Below are 26607 nucleotides of genomic sequence, written 5' to 3'. Positions count from 1 at the left end.
CCAAGCTGAGGTGTTGGGAATGGCCTCCACGGGTCCCGAAGGCTGTCCACAATCAGCTGCTCTTTCTGCCTCTGCCCTGAGGCAGGTGTGGAAGAATCTGACCCACAGGTGTTTGTACATGTGCCCTGACCCTCCCCAGGCCGCCTGGCTCTGGTGGTCCCATCTGTTCATGGCCAGTGCCAGGCAGCACACAGGCCACCATCAGATCTTAATTTGGACAGCCCAGGGAAGCCAGGGCTGACGCTGCCACGTGCCCACATGTGTGAGGCTGTGTGCAGGAGGACTGAAAGGTCGCCCTGAGGTTTACACGGATTCCTTAATTACTTCCACTCTGTGCATGTTTGAATGAGCGCTAAGTGGACACATAATGAAGGGATCTTTTCTCGTCATAACATGTGTCACCGGGGAGCCAGCCAGTGCCTCCTCCCTGCTCTTCTCACACATGGATTGGTATATATAGAATGGGAGGGGCAGAGTGGAGCTTGGCCTCACGCTGGGGTTGTTTTACTTTTCTTCTTCTCTCTTTTCCCTTGTTAAGCTGACTTCATCTTTAAGCCACAACTAAGTTGTTCATGTTTTGTGGATTTGGGAGCAGGGATAGAGTGCTTATTCTAAGAAAACTTGCACATCTGGTGTGCCCTGGGCAGGAGCAGGCTCTCTGGGAGAAGAGCTTGTTCTGGGCTGCTAGGTGGGCTGCAGCTCAGCGGTGCTTTGGGGAGTTTCAGGCCAAATCTAAGTATTGCAGAATGACAAAGGACTTGAAGTCCAAGAACACAGTAAGTCACAGCTCTTACCAATTCTATAGATCACCCCAATTCAGCCTCATTTTCCATGGGGAAAGAAAGACTCAGAAGTGTCCTACTCAAAATTGATGGTGAGCAGGCAGGTGAATTGAAACCAGGACTACTCCCTTCTGACTCCCCAAACACTGAAATAACCAAATAGTGATAATGACCACCATTTACTGAACACCTACTATGCGTTCAGTACTATGTGCAGGGCAAACTGCTAGGCGCTTTATACATAAAGTCTTTTACAGATGCCTGTGCAACCCTTTGGAGGTGGTTATTTCTGTTATAAATGAGGAAACTGGGGCTCAGAGAAGCTATGAAAACCTGTCTGAGGACATACAGCTCGGGGTTGTGCCAGGATTTGAGCCCAGCCTGTCTGAAGGTCATGTTCCTCTCCTCCTCCCCTGCTTTCCCATCTGCCACCAGTACTCATTGTGGTAATTACACACTGTCCAAGCTCAACTCGGTCTCCCTAAACCACTGCCAAGTGGCTGGGAAGGAAATGGGGTCAGTGAGCCACAGTCCCTGCTGACATCTCCCTCAACCTGAGTAAGCCCCAGGATGTCACTGGCATCTCTGTCACTTCCAACCTGTGTCATTTCATGCTGAGTTCACATTGCTGCAGTTCCCGGCCCTCTGGGGACTTCTTGGCCAAGGCAAGCCTGATGTCCCAGCCATCCGTGGAGAGAGGACATGCAGACAATTGACTAGGAAACAGAACAAGTTCAGGGGCGATGATATTAGCCGTAATCTTAGGACTTGAGCTGGTAGTGCCATTGTGGGGCAGGGGAGGTTGTGGGGGTCTCTGGAGTCCCTTTTGGGGTAAATAGAGTAAACAGCCTTCTAGGAATTTGAATGGGATGTCATGACAATACTTCTAGTAGTAGCTGACACTTAATTGTGGTTTTCTGTGAGCCAGGCATTGGCCCTAGGCACAGTTAATCCTTCTAACAACTGTCTAAGGGCTGGAACCTAACTTCCCAGCTTTTACTGCAGCTTTCTCACTGGCTAGCTGTGCAGAATTGCTTACTCTTTTTTAAAAATATTTTTAGATGTATTTTTTTTATGTGGTGCTGAGGATTGAACCCAATGCCTCACCTATGCTAGGCAAGCGTTCTACCACTGAGCTACAACCCCAGCCCAAGTTGCTTACTCTTTCTGTGCCTCTGTTTCCTTGGATGTAGTTGGGGTTGATAATGGGACCTTCCTCCAAGGGTTTTGTGGAAATCGAATACATCAATATAGGTCAATTGCTTAGAAGAGAGTCCAATGCACAGTACTGTTTAATGCATGTTCAGTGTTATTTGTGATTGAGGAAAGTGCTATTATTATCATGTCCACTTCACAGAAAAGAAAACTGGCAGAGTGGTTAAGTGACTTGCCCAAGGTGGTCCAGCCAGGATTTGATCCAGTCAGTCTTCAGAGGTCACAGTCTTAACCATGTATGCATGACCTCACTGGAGGGGAAGAGTCACAAATCCAGGGATGCCCCATGGAGGCAGAAAAGAAAACTGGCAGAGTGGTTAAGTGACTTGCCCAAGGTGGTCCAGCCAGGATTTGATCCAGTCAGTCTTCAGAGGTCACAGTCTTAACCATGTATGCATGACCTCACTGGAGGGGAAGAGTCACAAATCCAGGGATGCCCCATGGAGGCAGGGAGAGGCAGTGAGTGGAATGACCAGCCTGGCAGAGCCTGGCTCTGAGAAGGGTGAAGGAAGAGGCCAGAGAAGCAAGGTCATCTGAGGTACTCCGTTGGAGGGGTTTGAAATAGAAACAGGAGGGATCTGGATTCTGTTGCTTTGGAGGAGGGAGGGCGAGGGAGAAGACTGAGTGACTTCTCATGACAGCATTTGGCTAGGAATGGGATTTATCTCCAGGCAGTGAATTGGATCCAATAGGAGCCATTTTAGTGGAGCATCAAGAATAGTGAAGGCTAGACCGCCTGGAGCCCCCTTCCTCATGATTCGCCTAGTCCTCCCCAGACTGCTCCTACTCCCGAAGGTGTGCAAATGGTTCTGTGTGGTGTATGCAACTCTGATGCTTGAAGTACAATACGTGGGGTTGACACGACCTGACTTCCCCATTTCCTGCTGCACTGAGAAAACCAGGCCTCTGCACTGCCCAACTCCATAAGGAATTCATATTCATTTGCCAATTTTTATTAACTTGGGATACATCCAGGGACCAAACAGGTAGAGGATTCTGCTCTGGTGGGATATACGATACTGTCTGGATCCATGCAGCCTGTGCAGCTGTACTTAACCTACAGAGTGGCCCTGGAGAAGCCCCAACCCTGTAATATGTCCCCACCCTGGAGAATGAGAGTAGAGCTCTGGCCTCATGACATTCCTAGAGAATATAAGCAACAGAAGTCTGGGGACCAGCTACCTTCACCCTGAGACCTCAGTACTGGGAAAGATGTGTAGATGGAAAAGATGATGAACTTCCCCCTGTGGTTCTCCTATGGAATTGTCCCCTCTACCCAGTATTCAACTGTCCTGGATTTGACTTCTTCCTGGCAGATTTTTAGAGATTAAACACTCCAACCCAGGAGGAACTGCTCCAGTTAGTCTTTCCTAGGAAATCCCAATCCTGTGTTTATTTCTCCTGTGCCTATGAGCCATGGAAAGACCCTGAGGATAAGGATACTTACAGAGAGGTAACCTGGCTAATAAGAATCTCCCCAATTGGACTATCCTGGGGTGGCCATCCAGGGGATTATTTGCCAGACTTCCACCACTGGGGTTCTGTCTTTCTGTGGCCAACCCAGGGACCCCCACCTCAAGTGTAGCCTGAACACCTGGCCCCCCAGCCCTTTGCCCCAAGCCTGGGCAAATGTTGGCCAGTCCTACTCCTAGCTTTTGAAATCAGATCTTTGTGGGAAGGCCCAGGCAGATAGAGAGCCTGCAGGGTCTGTCTCAAGGAGTGCTGGTTTCAAAGCCAGTCTCCTCCAAAGCTGCAGCCTTTCATTCAGGACTGGCCCTAATGGTAAGAGGATCAGGGTGCTCAGCTGGGAGTCCCCCAAGGCTGCCCAGCAGGCTTACATGGAAGGAGCTCTGGGGAGGCCATTAAAGAGAGGTGATGCAGACACAGAACCAGAGAGTGGAAGTGTTGAGAGCTGCCGCCAGGCACAGTGTTGCTTCATCCAGGTCCTTCAGGTTGAAAACCCTACCCGCCTGTACGTGGCTCCCAATAGTGGGAGTTCAGGGCTTCAGAGGGAGCCAGTCATTAAAGGTCAGGATGCAGGGAGGGTCTGCAAGCTTCAGGTTATCTACCCCAGAGCAGGAGAAGCCCTGGGGGGGTGGGGAGAGCAGAGAACTGCCCAGGGGTCCCTTCACCGAGGAAATCATTCCCCCTCCACAGAGAGAAGGAAATTAGAATGTTCCGTGGTGTGAGTGATGAGGTCAGACAGCTAAAAGAACTTCCAAGTCAGGGAGCTCAGGCGCAGTGAAAGTGGAGGGAGAGCAGCCTAGTCCACAGAGACTGGCCCAGTCCAGGGGCAGGAGCTGACCCATGAGCTGACCACATCCGTCCTGCTGAAGACTCCGTGTTTGCACGGAGGCAGGAGGCAAGCTCCCAGAGACGACACCCGGCCTCGTGCGGGCAAAATTCTCCTCGTGGCACCGAGGCTCCCACCCACCATGCCAATGAGTATTCTTAGCATTTGCAGAGCCATTTTTATATGCCAAGTAATTGCCAGTGATTATTCTATTAAAATTCATTGAAATATGAATCCATGGCGTTCCTCTGTGAAGTGTAATGCCTCATTGTAAAACCTAACAAAAAATCTAATAGAGCACAGAGGTACCAATGGGGCACATGAGCACCTAGCTCCACAGAAAGGGAGTGTCCTTCTCCAGGGCAGTAAGAAGGCCAGGTTTCTCTGAAGAGCTGCCCCTGCTACTTCCAGTGAAGTTGGGCAAAAGTTCCTCCTTACTCGTCCAGTTGTCTTCAACTTTTTGGAGTCAAGAACCTCTCTAAGCCAGGCACGGTGCCTTTAATCCTAGTAGTTCAGGAGGCTGAGGCAGGAGGATCACAAGTTCAAAGTCAGCCTCAGCATCTTACTGAGGCAGGCCTTAAGCAACTCAGCAAGACCTTGTCTCTAAATAAAACATAAAAAAGGGCTGGGGATGTGACTCCGTTATTAATCGCCCCTGGGTTCAATCCCCCATACCAAAAAAAGAAGAAAAAAGAAAATCTCTCTAAGAACCTGATGGACATTATAATATATGTATCCAGAGACAAATGGCCAACTTCACAACATTTGACTCAAAAGTGATGTTTGGTTCTACCGATATCCTGAATGCAGTGGACATAGATTAAGAAGTTCTATTCTGGGGCAGGATATCATCACTGGGTTGGCAAGACAACCTTGGGTCTGGGCTGTGTGTGTGTGTGTGTGTGTGTGTGTGTGTTTTCCATTTTGGGGGTTTACTTGGCCCACAGTGAGGTAATAGGATTTGTTCCAAACGGGTCAGTTCTGCCCTGAGGAATAATGCTGAGTAAGATCATCTTTAAGGTCAAAGTTAGCCTTGTAATTCAGTGACACTGAAACGACCAGTTCTGCATGGATGAGTCAGCTTTGACTCCAGGTTTGACAATACCAAAGGGTACCTGCTCACATTAGCAGTATGTGTGACTCCATGCAACACACGGGCACTGCCCCCTCCCACGTGCACATACACACACACACACACACACACACACACACTTTACTCTTCTCTTCCATTGCCTGCCTGCAGTTCCCCATTTCAGGCCTGTGGTTGCCTTGGCAACTAATCTGGGCTGGTCTTGGTCTAAGGGTGATGCACCTGGGTGGTGCAGAGCTCATCTGGGGCCCAATGTGCAATGGCCACCCCAGCTGTGTATATGGGACAGTTGCCATGGTAACATACAGGACAAGCACATGTGGGAAACATCTGGACTTCTTACTCTGGGCTTTTTATTGGGCAGTGGGGCAGCAGGATGTGATTTTAAATGAGTACGATTTCAGGGAGAGAGTGCTCTAGATTAGGTATTTTTCTCCTGCTTTTCCCTGCTGGAGGGAATAGAGATTCTATATCCTCCCTCACCACCCCCCATCTGATTTCTTTCTTAAATTTTTTTTCTTTTATTGTTATTGGGGATTGAACCCAAGGGCACTCTATCATTGAGCTACATACCCAGCCCTTTCAATTTTTCGAGACAGAGTTTTTCTAAATTGTGGAGGTTGGCCTCAAATTTATGATCTCCTATCTCAGCCTCCTGAGTCACTAAGTTACAGGTGTGTGCAGAGAATGTAGGCATTCTCCTAAGACCACATAGGAAGTCAAGAAGAGAACCCAGGGCTCCCAGGATTGGGAGAAGACCCAAGGTAGTCTTGGACTTGTCCACTCTAAGTGACCAGGACCCCAGGACAGAGATCACAAGGCTGAGGTCAGAGGTCAGGGGTCACAAAGCAACTGATGGTGCCATGGAATAACAGCTGCGTCCAGAGGATAACTCTGCACCTCGTCACTGCTCTGGTGTTCTGTGGGCCAGTCCTCCCATGACTGCAGTCCTAGACCCATGCAGACATCTTCAGCCGCGGCAGGCTCTGGGCTACAAGAGCTCCTTGGTGGAACAGGCAGGAGAGGCAGGCCCTCCTTTCCACTCTCCACTCGCCCTCCAGGATGCAGTCCTGCCAGGACCCTAGAGTCTCCAGTTATGGGAGCTCCACACTTCCTGGTATCACATGCCATCATTAAGCAAGTCCCTGGAAACAGCTGCATGGAGATAGCATGAGATTAGGGGAATGTGTGGGGCCCCAACAGACCTGTGTCCAAATTCTGATTCCCCCAGCAGCCTCCTGTGTATTTCTTTATAAAATGAAAATAATGATAGTCCCTGCTTCATATGGCTTTATGAAATAAAGCGCACAGTGTGTCTAAGAGAGTTCCTGGCAATAGTCGGAGATTGGTGATTGTAGGAATCCTGCCTTCAGTTCAGCACGTGTCCGGGGGCCCTTACTAACTATCCTGAAAGGGCTTACAATTTAGCTGAGAGAAGAGGACATCTCCCTAGGATATAACAAAGTAGAATGTGACCACATGCCCCCTGACTATAATTAGTGAATAGAAAGGTAAAGGGCAGTGTGCATGGGGCAGTCAGAGAGGGCTTCCTAGAGGAGGGGACCCTGAGGCAGGCCTTGGAGGGTGTATTTGACTTGAATGCATATCAGAAGGTATTCAGGAGAAGGGCAGGGCAGAGCAAAGGTGTAGGGTAGGTGGGGTTAGGCCTGGACCAGGGGCAGGTAGGACAGCAGTGGAGGGCACTGTTGCCAAGGGGCTGAAGCTGGGTGGTGAGGACATTAGTGCCACTGTTGGTTACCCCTGTACTTGTTGGAAGCCAACATCAGAAGGTGGAGGACTGTCCTTTTCTGGAAGGCAATCCAGGTCAGTCAGAGACGACCTTCTTCCAGGAGATCATGGAGTTCTGACTGTAAAAGGAGAAGGTTTTCAATGATGGGGGGCCTTGGATTCCTCCCTTCAGAAGAGCAAGAGAGGCCCAGTGCCAGGTCCTACATCTCTGGAGCTGCTCTCTGAGAACCTGGGTCTTGAGGAACACTTAGCAGAGCAAGGAGCAGCAGCCCAATCCAAGACCACATCTCCTTTGCCCTGGATCTTCCAGCTTTGGATTTTTTAGCTCTGGGGCCAGCGGAGATCCATGGGTGAAGGAGTGGCCAGTCCTTTGAGCTCCAGCCCCTGTTCCCGCTTAGGTCTGAAGCAGATCCTCTAAATAAGCGTCATCCACAGTCCCTGTTCCCTCTGGGGCTACATAGCCAGGAGCACCCTGTCTCTGAAGGGCGTTGAAGGTTCTGTTCCCCTAGCTGGGCATGCTGGGCTTCAGGCTCTGGTATTGTCTCCTGTGTGACCAGAGGTGACCAGTTTTTCTTCTCTGGGCCTCATTTCTGCCCTTTCCTTTCACACTGTGGGCAGGCCCATCCCTGCCCTGCTGATCAGAGGGAGATGTGTCCAGGCAGCTGTGAGCTCCAAGTGATGTGCATTGTAGCTCAGCATTTCTCGGCATATTCTCCGGGAAGCTCCCCCGAGACTGTCGAGCCAGAGGGCAGACAGAGCCCATGACCCTGGCTCCACTCCCAGCCTTCCGTTTGCTGAGCCTCATTTTCCCTGACAGGCAGACAGTGAATCTATCATCAGAGCTCGCACATCTGATCTTTTGATCCAGAATGAAAATCCCCAATCCCTGAACTTGCGGAGAACTCTAGGGCTAGAGAGGGTGATCCAGGGACCTGCAGAGTCCCACAGACACATCTCAGCTACTGATGCCCTATCAAGGCAAAGGTAGTGGCCGGGCTGGTAGGAAGCAAATAGACCAATCTAGGAGGGCTTCCTGGAGGTGTGAGCAGATGGAGCATTCATATTGGACCACTGTGTCCAGTGTCCTCTTTTCTTCTTGCAAGTGGGAAGGTAGGATTCAAGTCCAGCCTGGATTACACGAGCCAGGGAGACTGGGCTGTGAGGACACCTCTCCCACTCATGCCCCTGTTTCTCAGAGCAGAGCAGAAGTTTGGGGGCAGGAGAGTTTCAGCCCTGAATATCCCAAGGTCATTCGTCTGAAGAACTGGACTTTGCCTTGAAGGGGCAAGGAGAGGGATGGGTGGCCTTTCCTTAGTCCAGGGCTGCAAGAAAGGAGAAAAGATGCTGCTGGGACACCATCCCAGCAGCCTGGCTTCCATTCCACACGCCAGCTGCACTGTCTCTCGCCACAGGGTATTGAGAGGTCATTGCTGTTTACAATCCCCCACACATCTGTTCTGAGTCACGCATTCATTCATTTAATCAGTCGTCATTCACAAAATATTTTTGAAAGCCCACTATGTGCACAGGGCTTTGATGGCTTTTGAGAACAAGTTCAACCAAAGATGAGTTCTTGGGAAACACGTCAGTGAATGATAAGTGACAGCTGCGGATGTTAGGAAATTATTAAAAGTGGCTGCAGTGGACTCTGTGAAGAGTCGGGGAATGCATCCGTAAAGGGCATGCATTTGGCCTCAAGAAGGGCTGGGGAGAAGAGAGAATGCTAATCCTTTCTCCAAATCCGGGTCCTCCTAAATCCTTCTCTATCTCAATGAACAGGAACTCCAATCAGAGTCATCCAGGCCAAAATCCTTGGGGATGTTCTTGATTGCTCTCTTTCCCACACACCCACATTTGGCCTATCAGCAAATTCTAATGGCTTCAAAATATATTCAGAGTCTGACCATTTCTCACAATCACTACAGTCACCACTTAGTTCCAAACCACCATCATCTCTCAGCTGGATTGTTGCAACTGCTTCTGTCCAGGAGCTCAGCAATTTGTCTCCACACAGAAGCCAAAGTGACCTTTTCAAGGAGGAAACCAGGTCATATCACTCTCCACTCCAAACCTGCCAGCAGCTCACTCCCAAGTGAAAGGCCAAGTCCTTGTAATGACCTAAAAGGCCCTCCACACACTGACCTCACATCATATCCCTGACCTTACTCCTGCCACTGTCCCCTCCCTTCTTTTCTCTCTAGTCCTGCAGATCTTCCTGCTGTCCTTCAAACATGCCAAGCGTATTCCCCCTCAGGGCCTTTGCTTGGGCCGTTCAATCTGGAAGTCTCTTCTCTCCCAAGATGTTCATGTAGATGGCTCCCTCCACCTTCTCCAGATCTTTTTTTATTTGGACCTGGGATTGAACTCAGGGGCACTCAATCACTGAGCCACATCCCCAGCCCTATTTTGTATTTTCTTTAGAGACAGGGGCTCAGTGGGTTGCTTAGCGCCTTGTTTTTGCTGAGGCTGGCTTTGAACTCGAGATCCTCCTGCCTCAGCCTCCTGAGCTACTGGATTACACACATGCACCACCACACCTGGCTCAGATCTTTACTTAAATATCACCCTCAATGGAACCTTTTTTAGCCACAGTATGGAAAAGTCAACCCCCACCCCTGGACATTTCATATTCCCCTTCTTGCTTTATTCTTTCTCTTTAGCACTCAGCTAACAGAAGCCAGCGTCTGTCTCGTTTATTTTTTGTTTATTCCCATGAGAATATAAGTTCCGTGAGGATAAGAATCGGGGTCTGTCTTGTCACTTGCCATATCCTCTGGCACTTCTAGAGGGTCCTGAGCAAGGCATGAGCAGGGGAAACTGGTTTTCTGGATGCAGATGAGATGTTCAAACATCAGCTACGTCAGCAGCCTCTAGCCCGGCCTTGCGCACACTTTTGGTGCTCTAGATGTCCCTGCTGAGGAGTAGAATGATGTGGGAAAATGGCATGATGGAGAAAAGAGCAGAAGGAAATGGGAGGTAATGGTTGGAGGGCTTTCTATAGAGGCAGAGATGTTGGCATCTGCTATGGCCACAATGAAGTCACCATATCACTGGGGTCTGAGCAGGACTGGAGACACCCCCACACCTGGCTCAGGGTGGGCGGGCTAGGTTCGCTGAGCCGTGTTTGCTCTCCATATCTGGACTGCGGGCACAGAAATCAAGGACACCCTCCCCCATCTCTGCTCCGCCCTTAGCCCCTGAAAGAGCAGAGTGTGGACTCCCTTGTCCACTCCTCCCTCCCTCAAATCCCCACTCCTCCCAAGGTCACCTTGCAAGGTTAACAGTGTTGGGGGCAGCCTAGTCTTCCATTGCACCCTATTCTCTCTTTCATTGCCTCCCCCAGCTCTCCTAACCCCCTTCTAACAGGCAATGAACCCAGAGCCCCCATGGACTCCCTGAGTTACATCCGTTTCCAATCGCAGGGGTGTGAGAATGTAAAATCGCACAGCATGCCTTTCCTTGGCCATGAGCCTACATCTTCATTCCTCAAATTGCATTAAGTTATTGGTCAACAGATGTGGTCAAATCATTCATCCTATCTCCAGCCCAGAAACTGCCAATGCCTTTGGAAAGAGAGAAGTGGGGTGATAAGCCTGTCTTTGGGGAGCTAGAGATTGGAGACTTTCCTGATTCCTATTTTCCCACCTCCCCTTTAGAAATTGGGTGGATCCAGCCCCACTGAATCAACCAGGTTACTGACTCCACCAGCGCCCACTTCCTGCCCAGCCAGGCCTTTCCCTGGTCACATGGCCCCTCACCAGTGAACCATTTGAAGCCTGCCATTGTCACAGGATGGGTGGGAAAGGGGAAAATGGCCAAGTGGGAGTGCTTGGGGCGGGCTTGGGGATAGTGTGACAGGGCAGGTCCCTCTCTTTTTAGGAATGACTTGAGGAAATGCTCTGTGCATATCGGCTTTATCATATTGGCATTATCGACTGATGCTGAAATGACTGTTGCCACGGCAGCAGAGCTCTCCCACTGCAGAAGAGGATGGTGGGAAACTCAGGGGATGTGAAAGGAATCAAAAAAGAGCCAGACCAAGTGAGAGGTCCCACTAGGGAGTGTCAGAAAGTTCCAGGATGCCAAGATGACTATTTAAAGGGACCACTACTTGGCCGTGGCAAAACCCTTTAAAGAATGAGAGAAGGAAAGCCTACTGTGTGGACTGAGGAAGGACTGGTGCTTATGGCGATTTCCATCTTAGAAACTGTCAGGTGATGTGTCACATGGGAGGGAGGGGGCACTCGGTTTAGATGATGGGGAGGAGGCTATGGCTCTCTCTAGGCAACCTGTTCTTCTCCTCTCGATAAGGAGAATTTCAGGAGTTGTTTATGAGGGAAGAAAAAGGACTTGGGATTTGGGGAATATGATATCCCATGAGAGGAGGTACAGAGGAACAAAGAGGAAAACAGAAGAGCCACTAGGCTGAACTACATATCAAACGAAGGAGTGAGATAACCAGAAAGGAAGGCAGGCAGGCCAGGTCCTAGGGGCAGTCGGCATCCAGTGTCAAGGAAATGCAGATGGACAGAGCAACAAGTGGACTAGTGTGTCACGGCAACTCCAAAGACTTTCATCCATAGATGTGGATACCAGAGATGAGGGGCCAAATTCAGCAGGAAGAGGGCTGTGGCAGGGCACACTGGGTGGAATGGGTCACAGTGCACATGATGTTTTTCAGCCAGAATGATTACCAGTTAATTTCTCTTTGCAAAGGAGGAGATGAATTATGTGTAGGAAGAAAGCTACAGACAACCATCAAGAGCTACTGTAACCTAGTAAATCAGACAATAGGCATCCTCAGACTCTCACATTGTTATTTTTAGGAAAGGTGTGATTGAATCAGAGGCATCTGAATTAGAGGATGACTGTACAAGGATGAGGACTTTGGAAGTGATAGGTTTGTGACTTTATTATAAGTGGCCTACGGGATAGGGAAGGAAGGGAGTGGTCATATTTACTCAAAGATTTGGCATCAAAGTTGGGACTTCATCTCCAGCTTGAATTGGGATCTCGTGTTTATGCAGAAGCACGAGTATCTTCTGTGTCCCATGACTGGCCTCATCCCTTGGCTCTGTGCCTGGCCAAGTTCTGGCATGATACCACTTACATCCCTTTAACCAGCTCCTTATTGCTGGTCATTTCCTATCAGGACTCATAAGCCCTTGCTCCACCCTGAGTTTCCTGAGTTTTGGAGTCCGGCCTCTGAGGACAGTCTGCCTTGTGCCCCTGCCTCAGGACTATCTGATAAAAAATTTCACACAACTCCTTTCCTCCACTGTTTTGAGATGGTGCCTCTTATCATTCCTGCCTACCCATGATGAATGTGTGACATTGCTTTTTCACAGGGACCAGACTATTGTTTCCCTAAGTCTTGTATTGTCTGGCTTGTATTCCCTGCCAGACATAGAGTTCCTTGAGGGCAGAATCTCCATTTTTTTTCTGTATCTCCAAGAACAGTGGAGGAGGGTCCATGCTTCTTACCAAACACCTCTCTGCTTGAGAATTCTATATTCTTAGTACTGGATAGGCACATCCTCTCTGCCAAAGTACTTGAAAACTTTATGGTATGTCAGTCTAAACCTGGGATCATGGAAGCCAGGGAGTCTTGGGCTACCACCAGGATCAAAGGGTCATGCAGGATACCAATCCAATCACTAGCATGGAGGCCTTGCGATCCACTTAGCCAATACTGCTGTAGTACCTGCTCCGCGAAAGTGCTGGAGAGACAGCTCTGCACTGGGAGAGCTCCTGTGCCGTGGGGAGACAGACGCATACACAAGTACCTCTCACACTTAGGCAGGCCTTGATGCTTCATACTAGGAGAGTGGATGAACCAGTAGACTCGGACACAGGGATCTGGACACAAGGATCTTCAAAGATAGGGGAAGGAAGGGAGAAGCTAGAAGATAGTTAGTGGTTGGGGTGGGGTGGGGTGGACAGTAATCTGATAGTTACCACATTCTGGCAGAGTTCTTAGGACTTTACAATGCCCAGTGCATAGCATAGCTCCAGCTGGAGCCTGTCCCTTCTGAAGCAAGCTTTGCATTCAGAATTCCCCTCAACTTTCTCCTGTCCCTCACCTCTCCTCAGAGCCTTTTGCTCTGTCAACCTGGCCTTGACTTGGGAGGACCTGGGAAGACTAGTAGTGTCGCCCTCTATGGAGGGATGGTCCTAGGTGAAATGCTGCCTACTCTGTTTGGTTCTTGCTCCCCCTTTAGCCCATCTGGCTTCTCTGGGCCCAGGTAGGTGCAGAGAGAAGAGCTGGCTAAGTGGTTTTCTTTTTAAAAATGGTTCTGCAGCACTGCTTCAGCTGTGCAGGTGAGGGACTAGTGCTCAGCCTCTTCCTGATTCCCTAGGCTTGACACAGGACTTTAAGTTCCAATGCCATTTCACCAAGGAAGCTGGTATTATAACCACCATAAGAGGGACAGACAACCAGAGGGGTTCAATGACTTTGACAAGGTCATGCAGTCAATGAGAATAGGAACCCAGTCTCCTCATCCCAAGGGTCAGTTCCTTCCTCCAAAGACCTCAGCTCCCTCCCCAGCAAGCCAGGGACCCTGTCTTCTCCAAACCTCCTTGTCCTATCTCCTGTTCCCTACCTTCTGGATCCGGGAGCACAACCTTGTGCCTCAAAGGCACAAGGTAGGATGGGAAGGCATTTCCTGGGGGGGAAAATCGAGGATGGTGCGGGTAGAGGGCAGGGACTTTCCCAAAGTGGGGTCTTTTCCAGGCCCCACTTTCTGCCCTTTATCCTGAACTGCCCTTTTTGGTCCCTTTTACCTGTACGCCCACATTTCCTCAATCGATCCTTTCTTGCGGATGCTGCAGGGGACCACCCGTGCCCTCCAAGAACCTGCTCTGCCACTGCGCGGAAAGCGAGGAGAAATCCTGGTGGGATCCTTTATGTGCCCCCTACCCCCCACTCATCCGCACCCGGAGCGCCGCTTGCAGATACCTCCCCCTCCCGAGCCAGAAATAGACACACACTCTCCCCCACCTCCCTCCCTTCGCGCACACTCCTCCCCTCCTCCTGTTTGCTCCCCGCCTTCGCCTCCCCTCCTTCCTGGGCTCGGAGCTGCAGCCTGCAGCCTCTACTGGAGCAAGGCGGGCGGAGTGCGGCGAGAGCGCTGCCGGGCAGTTGCACTGCCCGCGGGACTGAGAAGCAGGCGGGCCAGGGGGGTCGCGATCCCGCTCCAGGCTTCGATGGAGCCGCGGGGTTTCCATCTTTTCTTTGACTGATTTAAAGATTTTAATTTGTATTTTCCCCGCCCCGCCCCTTTTCCTCCGACCCCGCCCCATCGCTTCCCGGTTTCCCTGCTCTTTCCTTTTCCCGGTCTTCCTTCCCTGCGTTTCTTTCCCCGGCTCCCCGCTCGCCGGCCCCCTCCTCGCTTGCTCCCTCCCCCTTCCTCTCCCTTCTTCCTCGGTTTCTTCCGTCCTTTCCCTCCCCCTCCTTCTCTGCCGCCGCCTCCTCCCGGCGCCCCCGCCCCCTCCCCCCGCCCCGTGCCTGCAGACGCGCGGATCGTCCATGCGCTCCTCGCGGGCAGAATGCTGGGCAGCAGCGTCAAGAGCGTGCAGCCCGAGGTGGAGCTGAGCGGCGGCGGCGACGAGGGCGCGGACGAGCCGCGAGGAGCCGGCAGGAAGGCGGCAGCGGCGGACGGCAGAGGCATGCTGCCCAAGCGCGCCAAGGCGCCGGGCGGCGGTGGCGGCATGGCCAAGGCCAGCGCCGCCGAGCTGAAGGTCTTCAAGTCCGGGAGCGTGGACAGTCGTGTTCCCGGCGGTCCACCGGCCTCCAACCTGCGCAAACAGAAGTCGCTCACCAACCTCTCGTTCCTCACGGACTCGGAGAAGAAGCTGCAGCTCTATGAGCCCGAGTGGAGCGACGATATGGCCAAGGCACCCAAGGGCTTGGGCAAGATGGGGTCCAAGGGCCGCGAGGCTCCGCTGATGTCCAAGACGCTGTCCAAGTCTGAGCATTCCCTCTTCCAGGCCAAGGGCGGCCAGGCGGGCGGCGCCAAGACCCCCCTAGCTCCTCTAGCGCCCAGCCTGGGAAAACCCAGCCGGATCCCGCGCGGACCTTATGCGGAGGTCAAGCCGCTCAGCAAGGCGCCAGAGGCGGCGGTGAGCGACGACGGCAAATCGGATGATGAGCTGCTCTCCAGCAAGGCCAAGGCGCAAAAGAGCTCCGGGCCTGTGCCCTCCGCCAAGGGCCAGGAGGAGCGCGCTTTCCTCAAGGTGGACCCCGAGCTCGTGGTAACTGTGCTGGGCGACCTGGAGCAGCTGCTCTTCAGCCAGATGCTGGGTAAGTCGTGCCGCCCCGCCCCACCCCGCCCCTGGCTTTCTCCTGGCCAGCTGCAGGAGAAGGTGCGAGGGGGTGGGGGTGGACGAAGCTTCCTCCCCTGCCCCAGCGCAGTAGGGCTCTCCTGATCACCGGTCACATTAGAAGGGGCATTGAACCCAGATGTGCAGAGCTGACCCACCTCTAGATGCGCATGGCCAAAGTATGTCTTAAAGATGTTACCTGGCTGGAGTCCAGGCTCTACTCTGGCCTGTGTGAGGTGGACCTGGACAATGGGGTGAACGACTTAGGTTCTCAGACATAGAGACCATTGGTTTCCATTGGTTTCCTCGAATTTTAAAGTCCAGAATTTTAATGTGGCAAAATCTGGGGCTGGTGGAGACCACAGCTGTGGAGTGGTCTGCACTCTACAAGATAGCATCCAGCACTGGCAGGGAAGCGTTCAGGGAGAGCCTAGATCCAGAGGACAGATGTGAGGAGAGCAGATGTGAGGGCTACTTGGCCCTACAGCAGAACTGAGGCTCCACTTCCTCTGGATCCCGGGTGGGAGTGTGAGTCGGATTTCCCGGGTGTGGGGGGTTCTGGCAAGGAGAAGCGTCTGGGGCCAAGGGGCGGGCGGACAGCCAGCTGCGCGCATCTGGATGCGCCTCCTATACCTCAGGCCTGGCTCTAGCTCCAGACCCTACCCCCACTCCCACCCCTGGTCGTTTAGGGGAAGGTCTGGGCTTTTGCACCCAGACCTCTGTTTGACGGGGCAGCCTTTGCCCTTTGGCTAATGGAAGCCGAGCGGGCGGGAACGGAAGAACAAAGCTTGCTTGGGTGGAGGAAGCGCAGAGAGCTGCTCCATTGTTCTCCGAGCCTGAAGAGTTCATGCAAAAAAACCCGGAGCGGGCCCGGGAACTGCGCTACTTTCCCTAGGGCCGGTGCCTTTACAGTGGGACAGATCCAGGATGTGCAGGACACAGGGCTGCGGTGCCTTGGGAGCCCGCATGGGCGGTGCTGGGGCCACCGGAGGACAGCGGCAAGGCTCGGAGCCCAGGCGAATCGCCTTGGTTGAGCGGACTTGTTGCGGTAGCTGGAATGTGGGTCCTCAGGCGCCAGCGCCTGGGGACCCAGCTTCCCAGTACCCTGCAGGCCGGCGGCCCCGCTGGGGGCTGGGAAGGGGCGTGTCGTGGCGCGTGTGAAGGGGCGGGGTCAAGTGATGGGCGAACCGGTGGGGACGGGTGGATGGGTGGATGAGTGGATGGATGGATGGATAGATGGATGGAAGAACTCGCCTGGCTCCCCAGGAGAATGCGAAGCTGAGAGAGATGGGTTCCTCCTGCTGCAGGTTTCCTGCCCCACTCCGGTCCCCCGACTCCTGTGTGGTCCAGAATGAGGGTCCCTTGACCAGGGACAAGGATTTGGTCTTTCTGAAAATCCATCCTCAGGAAGGAGACTGCAGATGGGTTTTGCAGAGGCAACCAGGAAACTGGACAAGGGCAAAAAGGGAAGAGCAGTCCTGTCCCTGGGGAGCCCCCTGAAAGCTCGGGCCTCAGCAAGGGAGAATAGAGGTGGAGGTGGGAGTGCACCAGTGACAAGACAGCCTCTCCCTGGAAAGGGAACTTGCCACCCTGTGCTCACTGCCAGCTGAGTCTGCCAGAGGCCCTGCCCTGAAGGAGCTTGCAGTCCAATGGGGCAAGACAGTCACTAAGAAGATAAATGAATAAAATAATTCCAGGCACTGAGGAGGACTGTGGAGAAGACGACCCTGGATTGTGTGTTGGAGAGATACTGGGAAGGGCAGGCCTGCTCCAGGCCTTTCGAAGGAGGTGATAATCCAATTGTGGCTGCAGCTTGAGGAGGAGGCACCAGGCTGGCTGGGAATGAACACTGCCTGAAGGACTAAGAGGAGTCTGGGAGAGGAAGGGACCTTCACTGTGACTTGGGCAGAGGAAAGGAGGATAGGGGCATGGAGTAGCAGAGGGCACAGACCCACTTTCAAGGTCAGGGCTTCCCCTGATTGGTTGGCTTAGCTGATCTGGCCCTTCCTAGACCTGGCAGTCCCCATACTACCCCAGGATCTGGGCTGTCAGTTATTTCTCAAAGGGGTAACCATGGAAACCCTAACAGATAGTCTCAGAGCTGGTTGAGGGTATCAAGGGGAACTGAACTGCCGTCCCTTATGTCTGCAGTGCATGGGTCAGCAAAGCTGGCCTGATGACCTTATGGAGGGCTGAGAGGCTTCCCTCACAGGTGGAGGTGCAGGGATAAAGTCTGAGGAGCTTGCTCACCTGTCACCAGCTGAGATTACTGAGGCGAGTGGTGTGGGTCCAGGCCCTGGAAGGCAGTGCTTGACGTCAGATATGAGTGCCTCTGATAACTCTAGGCCAAGCTCTTCGGTGTGAAGGTAGAGATGGAGAATGGACTGACCAGGTGGGGGTAAAGGGAACAGTATAGCCAATCAGCCTCCCAGGGCTGTGAGGGTGTTCCCAGCGTGGGGACAGGCCCTTGGTGGAGAGCAGGGTGGCCTCTGAGGAGAATGGCCATCTCCCTGCTTCCGGATGGTGGCTGAAGATACAGGGTATTTGTCCGTACCCATGAAGTTCAGTGTCAGGTTATGCTTATTCCCTGAAACTATCTCAGACTCAAGAAGTTGCCTAGATCTAATTTCTGAGGCAGAGAGTGTGGGGAGGTGAAATAGCCCCAAAAAAGAGCCTTTCTGGAATAAAGGGGAAGAAATGAAACCTGATCGTGCTCTTTCCAGAAATCAGCTGGTGCCCAGATGGCCTAGGCAGGCTCCCTGTCCCTTCTCCAGCCTTGTAAGCTGCCAAGTAAACAGGGTCTCCCTGGGGAACTACAGAAACTTAGAAGACTGAGGAGTAGGTCCCAGAGAGAAAGGGACCAATTCCAGGAATCAGATGTCTTTGGAACCTGGCCGATTGTACACATCAGGCAATTTGGCTCCCAGAAGGCCACCAGGCCTGCACCTAGGCAGGGCAGGAAGCTGTATTCCATGTTTGCCTGTCCAGAAGTCTTAAGCTCCTCTTCTGGAACTCAGTTTCCCCATTTGTGAGTGAAAGAGAGCCTCCCATGGCTCATTTGTACCCTTTAGGGATGGGCATGGCGATTAAACCTTGAAAATGTCCTAGGTGGCTTCAAGAGAGCTTAGATTAATGCAGAGCCCTTAAATACTGCGGAAACATCCCAAACCACACTCTTCCTCCTCCTTGGCCATGGCCCCACAGATCTCAAGTGAAGTTGGTCTGTGGACTCCTCAAAACATTGAGCTTTTTACCCCTTAGTCCTCCTGGAAAAAGAGACAAGATGGAGCAGGTAAGACTGCCCAAGGTCAGGGTGTGAAAGAGCCTGGGAACTTGGAGTTCCTAGTGGTACTTCCCCACAGAAGGTGTCTGGCACCTACCCCAGGGTTACCATGACAACATTTAGACCCTCAGAAGCACAGAAAATAGAATTGAGGAAGAAAGGCAGGAAGCTACCCATTTCTAAGCCACTTGGTTGTTGTGGATTTGGGGGCGGGGTGGAGGGAGAGAGTTCCTCCAGAAGATGTGCTCTGGGATGCTTTGAGTAGTAGGGGGATGAAATGTCCTTTATATTCAGTGCTTTAGGGGGCGGGGTGAGTAGAAGAGATGTCGTTAATTCCCCAAAGAATGGCAGACAGGTATGTGTGCAAACTCAACCAGCACCTCAGTGTTAGGGGCTCCACCCAGAGCCATTCCAGATACTTCCAGGCTTCCCTGAGGCCTCGCAGGAGAGTGTGACCAAGCTCACCTCTGCCCTTCCCCTGGGCAGCAGTAGCGGTGCTAGAGAAGGCTTGTGGTGTCACCTGCAGTGAGTGTGGGCCAGGTGAGTCAGGAATTGGTGCAGAACCTTGGAGCTGTGAGGCCTCCCTCCTTCCTCAAGTTTGGTGCTGAGAACATTTCTTTTCCTACTATGTTAGGATGTTTTCTTCCAAGGCCAGACTTGGGTCCCCATCCAAGAATGGACAAGAGGTCCTGCTACTCTGCTCTTGGCTTTGGCTTCTTCAGACTGCTTCAGCCAAAGCTGCTATCACAAGGCAGCCTGGGCTCTGCTTCTGAGAATGACAAATGGGAGGATGAGTAGGTGGTAGGGGCAGACCCTCCACTGTGGGGAGAATGTCCAGACTGGACAGAAGTGCCCAAAGCTGCTGTGGTTCCCCAAAACTTAAAACAATCCAGGGAGATGACCTTTACTGGTGGCTCTGCCCCAAGGCCGCAGGCCCCCTCTAGACCAAGACTGAATGCATAACAGAGCCAAGTCACCTGGAACCCTGGGGTGTTTCCTGACACTTCCCTCTTGTTCCAGTCCTCCTCACCTCTCTGCTGGATCTGCTTCTGGGTCTGCCAGCACTCACCTCCTGCCTGTTCCCTCTCTGTCCCCTACCTAAGCTTCCTCTTCTGCTTGCTAACCTCCAGTCTTGCCCTTCCCTGCTGCTGTCCCTCTACACACACACCCACACCTGACAGCCTCTGACCCAAGGGCTTGAGGTGCAAGTTGTTTCAACAGCCTCAAAGGAGAGCCCCCAGGGACTGTAACTGCAGCCCAGCACCCTGCTGCTTAGCCACGCTGCAGCACTCTGCAGTGTCTCCCTGGACAAGCCGTGAGAGACAAGTCCCCTCCTCTCTGCAGAGCACTCCACCTCCCTCAGCCTTTCCTGGGATGCCATAGAACCACAGAATGGAAATTGTCTGGTTGAGCCACCCACTTAAAGCTGAAACTAATCCCATCATAGGCAGGTGGGTGTTCTGTTTACACACTCCTAGTGACAGAGGACTCACTACCTTATTTTCCTAGAAAGCATTCATTATTAGAAAGATCTTTTTTTCTGTTGAACCAAGATTCTGTTTCTTGAGAATTTCCACCCGTGGCGGTCCAGATTTGCTCTCTGGATCCTTGTAGATTAATTCAGCCTGCCTTTTAGATTTTTTATATTTGAGGTCAGATACCTATGCAGGCTCTAGCCCATTTTTCTTCCCTATTCCTGTCTCTTTCCATTTGTCTTTTTTTTTTTTTTTTAATAAGACCTGATGGGGAAGGAGCCTGACCTGTTCACCTGGTTCTCAGGCCCAGTGAAGTCCAGCCCCCCAGGTAGATCATGCTCCCACCTCTTCATAGAGTCTGTGTCTCAGGGTGGCTCCTTGCTGGGGACCTGCACCATTGGCTGCATTTTCTCCTGGCCCAATCCGGAAGCTGTGTTCCCCTCTGCCTGCAAACCCTGTGCTAGGCAACCAGCAGAGGGGAAATGGACGCCACATGTTTCTCATTTGCACTGGCTGACCTCCCTCCACACCTTGTTTGGATTACCCAGATGTTTTTGATGTCCTGGGAGCCTGCAGCCTTCCCTCTCATGCACAGGAAGGGCCAGGGGCCAGCCTAGCTCACTACCCTGCGTGGGCAGTCTCCCTCTGACAGGAGACCCTTGAGTGATGGGTCAGCCCTGAAGCAGACATCCCCTCCTACACCTTCCCCAACACTGCCCCTTCTGGGGCCTGGGAAGCAGGAGAGCAGAACCTCCTGGGATCCGTTCCACCTCCTTCAACGAACTTCAGTGAAGTTTCTGCTTCCTTCTGGGCAGCAGAGATGAGGGCACAGACTGAGAAGATGCCCAGGAACTGTTTATATCTCCCCACCAGAGGCTGAGGCAGGAGTAGAGTTGTGCCAACTGAGGGTGTGTCCGGTGTGGCTGTCCACTGTGGGCACAGCCGGGATAAGCAGGGTGGGCTGGCAGCTTGTCATCTTTTATATGCAACTTTTGGGCCCAGATGTTATGACTCTGCACGCGCAGGTGCAAATTGCAAGGGTGGGAGCCTTGTCCAGTGCTGAGCTGGGGAGGAGAGGTGGAGCACAGCCCATCTACAGGTCTCAGGTTCACCCCTAAGAGCTTTGGTTCCAGTTCTGGCGCTTGCTGTCAACGCCGCTGTACATCCTGTGCTCTACATAGGTTCTTCTCCAACTCCACTCCAGTCAAACCTCAGCGAGGCAGCCAGGGCGGGGCCAGGGCAGGCCCTTGCCCTGAGCCATCCGGCATCTATTTTAGACATCTTGATGATACATTTCAGGGCCACTGGAGTGGGTGTTTCCTCCAGACTCTTCTAATTTCTGGGTGGCAGCTCTTCCCCTGGGTTTCTCAGGGTGCTCACTCCTGTGACTTGGGGATGTGGAAACCAAGAACAAGGGCAGGTCCAAGTCCTGATGTGCTGTAAATACTCCCACTTCTGGTCCCTGTGGAGTCCTGGAGTTGTCTGAGGGTTATCCATCTGGGGTGTGACTGTTGGGTGTAATCTGGCCTAGGAGACTGGATGTCATAAGCTCCAGGTGTTTCCACCGAGAGCCAGGGTTGTGAACTGTGAGCTTGGGCTGAGTGGTAGGATGGGAAGTGCTGACAGAGCCAGACTCAGGCAGGTGTGGTGGAAGGAACTGGGTGACTAGGTTGGCAGGCAGCATAAACCCCTGCAGAGTGGGTGAGGTTGGGTGTCAGGGTGTGAATGCAGGGTGTGCAGTGGATGGTGTGTTCACTTGGATCAGTGCAGATAGACCCTTGCACACTCCCTGGCTTCCAGCACATATGTACATACTGAAGGTGCATTTGTGTGTGTGTGTGTGTGTGTGTGTGTGTGTGTGTGTACAAGAAATGGACAGGTTTAGAAGAGTCTGAAATATAGCCGTGATGAAACAACTTCCCCCAAACAGACCCCCAGGCGGAGGCTGCAGGGGTTCAGACTACTGGCTCCTTTCCCAGAAAAGTGCTGTAAGTGCTGGTTACTCCTTGGACTCTAAAGACATAGACTCTCTTTGCCCTTGGTGACCCTAAACAAGCCCTTCCCTTTTGGGGATGCTGGCAACCAGCCAGGAGGCCCTGCTTTCTCTCTGCGGAGTCCCTAAGGTGCCATGGGCCATGAGATTCTAATACCCCCACAACCGAGGAGCTGCCTGCAGGCACCCTGGTACCCGACTCTTCTGTGCTGCTACCCTGCCAAAAAATCTCTATGATAATCTAATAATACTTTTTACCAGTCATTTGACATACCAGAGGCATTGTTTTATTTGTTTTTTCTTTTGGTACTGGGGACTGAACCCAAGGACACTTACCACTGAGCCACATCCCCAGCCATTTATTTTATTTATTTATTTATTTATTTTTTATTTATTTAGGGGAGTACTGGAGATTGAACTCAGGGGCACTTCACCACTGAGCCACATCCCCAGTCCTATTTTGTGTTTTATTTAGAGGTGGGGCCTCACTGAGTTGCTTAGCACCTCGCTTTTGCTGAGACTGGCCTCACACTTGCAATCCTCCTGCCTCAGCCTCCTGAGTTACTGGGATTACAGATGTGTGCCCTGGCGAGGCATTGGTCTTATTCCTTATATATCCTGAATCACTTAATGCTCACAATTATCTTATGATCCTAATTACAAATGAAGAAACTGAGGCAATGAAATTTAATCTGCCTAAAGCAATCGAGCTGCAGAGCCAGGCTTTGAATGTAATCCAGAGGATGTAGTCCTTCCAGGAACCTCAAGATCCCCCCAAATGTGTTTGATTCCATTTAATTCAGGAGCAGCTTGTCAAACAGTGGGCAGGGGCAAACCACCGTGCTCCTGAGATGGAGGTTTGGGGCTGGCATGCTAGTCTGACAGGCAAGATGAGGAGAAAAGATGTGCTCATTCTCAGACACGGTAGAATGTGGCCTGTGTGACAAAGCGAGAGAAAGCAACGGAGCAGAGCGAGGCCCCTGGAGCTAGAGTCCAGCTCAGGTGTGTGAGACACATGCAGAGGGTGGGGGTGGGCAGGGACATGCTGTGCAGGGTTGTCATGCTTTAAAAAAATTTTTTATGAGAGCATTACCATTATGTATAGTAGTTGGGTACATTTAGACAGAATCATACTTGCAAGGAATTTGATTTCAATCCCCATTTCCCCCAGGATTGACAGTTTTGAAAGGAGGACGAGACTGTGGTAGTAGAGACAGAGGGCCTGGAAAAGGAAAGGGCTTGATGGTTGGGCAGTGAGGCTGGAAGGGAGCAGAAGACACAAGACTGCAGAGGCAGCTGCAGAAGTGTCGCGGCTGGTGGCAGTGAGTGTGCTGGGCCTTGACTACAGGCTCCGGGCAGACAGTTGAACGGAGGAACGCAAATAACGGTGTGTTCCCAAAGGATCCCCCACACAGTCCTGTGTCTCCTCCCTGCCTGGAGCCGTGGCTGAGTGAAGAGCTAAGCCAGCCCTGTGGTTTCACACCTCCTCGCTCAGGCAAGATCACTCCTGCAGCCCCTGCAGTCGCCCATGGGAGGATCCTAGGGAGAGGACACCTCTGTGCACCAAGGTTGTCACCTCGTCAGCAGCAGCTCTGGTGCAACTCCACCGCCCAAGGTGCAGTGCTCTACCCTGACCAGGGGTTGGTCCTCCACTGCCTTAGCTCTGCAGGTGCCCTGCAGAAGGCAGATCTGCCGCCCACTGCACATGAACCAGACATAGCAGAACCCAGACCTGAAGCCTGTCTGGACTAGACGGTGGAGCTGGTCAATTGCTTGCAGTTTTGAAGCAGACTCAAGTAGGGTGGGAGCCACATGTCAGCTCCTCAGTCACTTGTTCGATCCAGGAAGTCTTCTTGAAAGAACAGGAAGTTGGGGAGCCATTTAAATGAATCAGGGTCTTGGCGTTGGGGGAGAAGGTACTTCTGTCATCTCACTTTGTTTGAACGGAGGTAGGAAGGCTGGCTGGGACGTGGCTGGCTGGAGCCCTCAGAGCAGATGGTGTTTCAGGGAGCAGAGGAAGCAGGCCACCCTGGGCAGGAGGGCGCTCTTACCCTAAGCTCAAGCCTTCCTCTGCCTCTGTTCCTTTGGGATGCTACCAGGCTCTTCCAGCTGCCATGCCCAGGGTTTGCCATGGTGTTCCGTTGTTATAGGAACCAGGGTGTTTGCCATAGAGGATCTGATTTTACTATGGAGTCTAGGTGTCCCCAGCAGGCGTCCTAGTGTTCAGTGTTTGCCATAGGGTTTAGGCCCTGCTCCACTCTCTTTATTTTATTTTAGTTTTTTGGTACAGGGAGATTGAACCCAGGAATGCTCTACCACTGAGCTACATCCTCAGCACTTTAAAATTTTTATTTTGAGATGGGTCTTGCTAAGTTGCTCATGCTGGTGTCAAACTCATGATCCTGCCTCAGCCCCCTGAGTAGCTGGGATTGCAGGTGTGGCCACCGTGCCCAACTTGCCTCACCATCTTAATGTTTTCACAGGACCTTGATGATGGTGTAGCGTCCAGTGGCTGCAGCATTCATGACACGGTCTCTGTCCTCCTGCTCCTGGCTGCAGCACTGGGGAGAGGGAGTGGACAACAGGGACACAGCCACGCCTGTCCAGGGCAGGCAGGCCTGCAGCCAGGGCCACTGTTGCTCCTTCTGCCACAGTGACGGCAGCACCAATGAGGGGTGACTTTCCTCTGCTGCAGGAACAGGGCCCAGTCTCTGTGCTGCCTGATACCCAGCCAGTAGCTTTTGGTTGCTGCTCAACAGGCAGCATGGGAGGCTGGTGCTGCTTCTGCTACTAACACAGGGGTCCACTGGACTCCCAGGAGCATCAGGACCACGCCTCCAAGGAGGGAGACCCAATGGGCACCCCAGGCCTTTCTGAGGTCCCTCAGCCCTTTCCTGGTTTCAGAGCCAAGGGCCTGGCTGTGGAGTTTGGGCTTCCTGGAAGAAAATAGTCAACCCTGAGATCAGTAACATAGTGACTAATATTTATTGAGCACTTACTGTTTGCCATCTGTGTTGGGTGTTTGGTTTGTATAATCCCATCTCATCCTCAGAATGAGATATTATTCAGAGGATTTAACAATCCTGGGAGGCTGTAACCCTGGAGTCCACCCTGGGCGGGGGGGATCCTATTATGTCAGGTATCGTGTCTGTGATTGGAGGCTGAGGAAGGAGGACTGTGAGTTCAAAGTCAGCCTCAGCAACTTAGCGAGGCCCTAAGCAATTCATCGAGACCCTGTCTCTAAATAAAATATAAAAAAGGGTTGGGGATGTGACTCAGTGGTTAAGCACTGCTGGGTTCAACCCTGGTGCCCCCCCCAAAAAAAAAATCTGTGATTGGTGGACTGTGGTGGTTCTAGAGCAAGGCCCCAGGGGGCCTAAGTGGCAAGGGGAGCACAAGAGAGCTTAAAGAAGCACGTACTTACTCCTGCAGAGGAGTGTTTCAAGGTAGTTACTGGGTGGTCTTACTGGTGCATTTCTTTTGGCTGGTAACCCCACTATTACACAAGCCTTAGATATGAGAAAACTTAGTAGAACCTAAGGAATGCCAGGCAGCTTACCCAAAAGCACGTGGCAAGTTCCTGTCACCACGAACTTACTTCTGCCCCTGGTCTCTGTGGCAGAACAAGGATGCCCATGGCTCTGTACTGAGATTTGAGCAAGGCTTGACTCAGGCTCCTGATTTAGCCACTAGGCTTGCATGACAAGTAGCAACTCTGCTGCCCTTGCCCTCTCCATCTTCTAGAACTTAGGCTCAGCCAGGCTTGCCATGGTCCTGAGAGCCCAGGTCTAAACGACTTGGTTCTCTCCTGCCCTCTGCAAACATTCCTCAGTGCTGACTCTTGGCCAGGGACCCTGCTCTCCAAGGCTGTCCCTGTCCATTGTGGGAAGCACAGGTGGGAAGTTCTGGCACAGTCATGGCTAGTGCTGGACAGAGCCGAGACCTGGAGCTGCAGAAAGGCTCTTAGAGGTTTCCCAGGTGGATGCAAATAAAAAGACCAAGGTGGCCTGAATGAGTCACGAAGAGTGGGGGCCCACAATGTCAGCCTAGGATAAACTGTTCCTCTCGCCCCTCTGACTGTGAATCCTGAATCTGTCACTCACTAACTGGGGATCTTGAATAAGCCACTTAACTGCCTGAGCCTCAGCCTCCTTATTGGTAAAATAGGGATTAGACTCCCCAGTGTCCAGATCTGGAAGGACTGGATATGACATCGAATGGGCTGGTGTTGCAGATGTCAGCCCTTCTGCATTTTGGGGTACAACTTTCACTTTCCCTCCCACTCCCCCTCTGCCAGCAGCCCCCGATTTCTAGATTATATTTTCCATGAAGCTGCGTCTAGGGGGGACCTTGGCTTCATGGAAGATCTGAGACTTAGGATATTTATCACTTTTTGTGTTAT

At 52.2% G+C, this 26607-nt stretch overlaps 1 protein-coding gene across 6 annotated transcripts in view; it reads left to right on the top strand.

Moving 5' to 3' along the window:
• NAV1 (neuron navigator 1) overlaps window positions 1-26607 on the top strand; it is a 254821-nt gene that overhangs the window by 84910 nt on the left and 143304 nt on the right. For 5 of the 6 annotated variants that reach the window (XM_079106005.1, XM_079106004.1, XM_079106000.1 and 2 more), the window contains one exon: window positions 14646-15434. The exons of the other annotated variant lie outside the window; for it this stretch is intronic. In XM_079106005.1, coding sequence (XP_078962131.1) covers window positions 14646-15434 — 789 coding nt within the window. The remainder of the gene's footprint in view (window positions 1-14645; window positions 15435-26607) is intronic. 6 annotated transcript variants of the gene reach the window in all.

The sequence above is a fragment of the Sciurus vulgaris genome (assembly GCF_902686455.1).
Source record: "Sciurus vulgaris genome assembly, chromosome: 12".
Classification (NCBI taxonomy): domain Eukaryota; kingdom Metazoa; phylum Chordata; class Mammalia; order Rodentia; family Sciuridae; genus Sciurus; species Sciurus vulgaris.
This window is presented reverse-complemented; position numbering and strand designations above follow the sequence as displayed.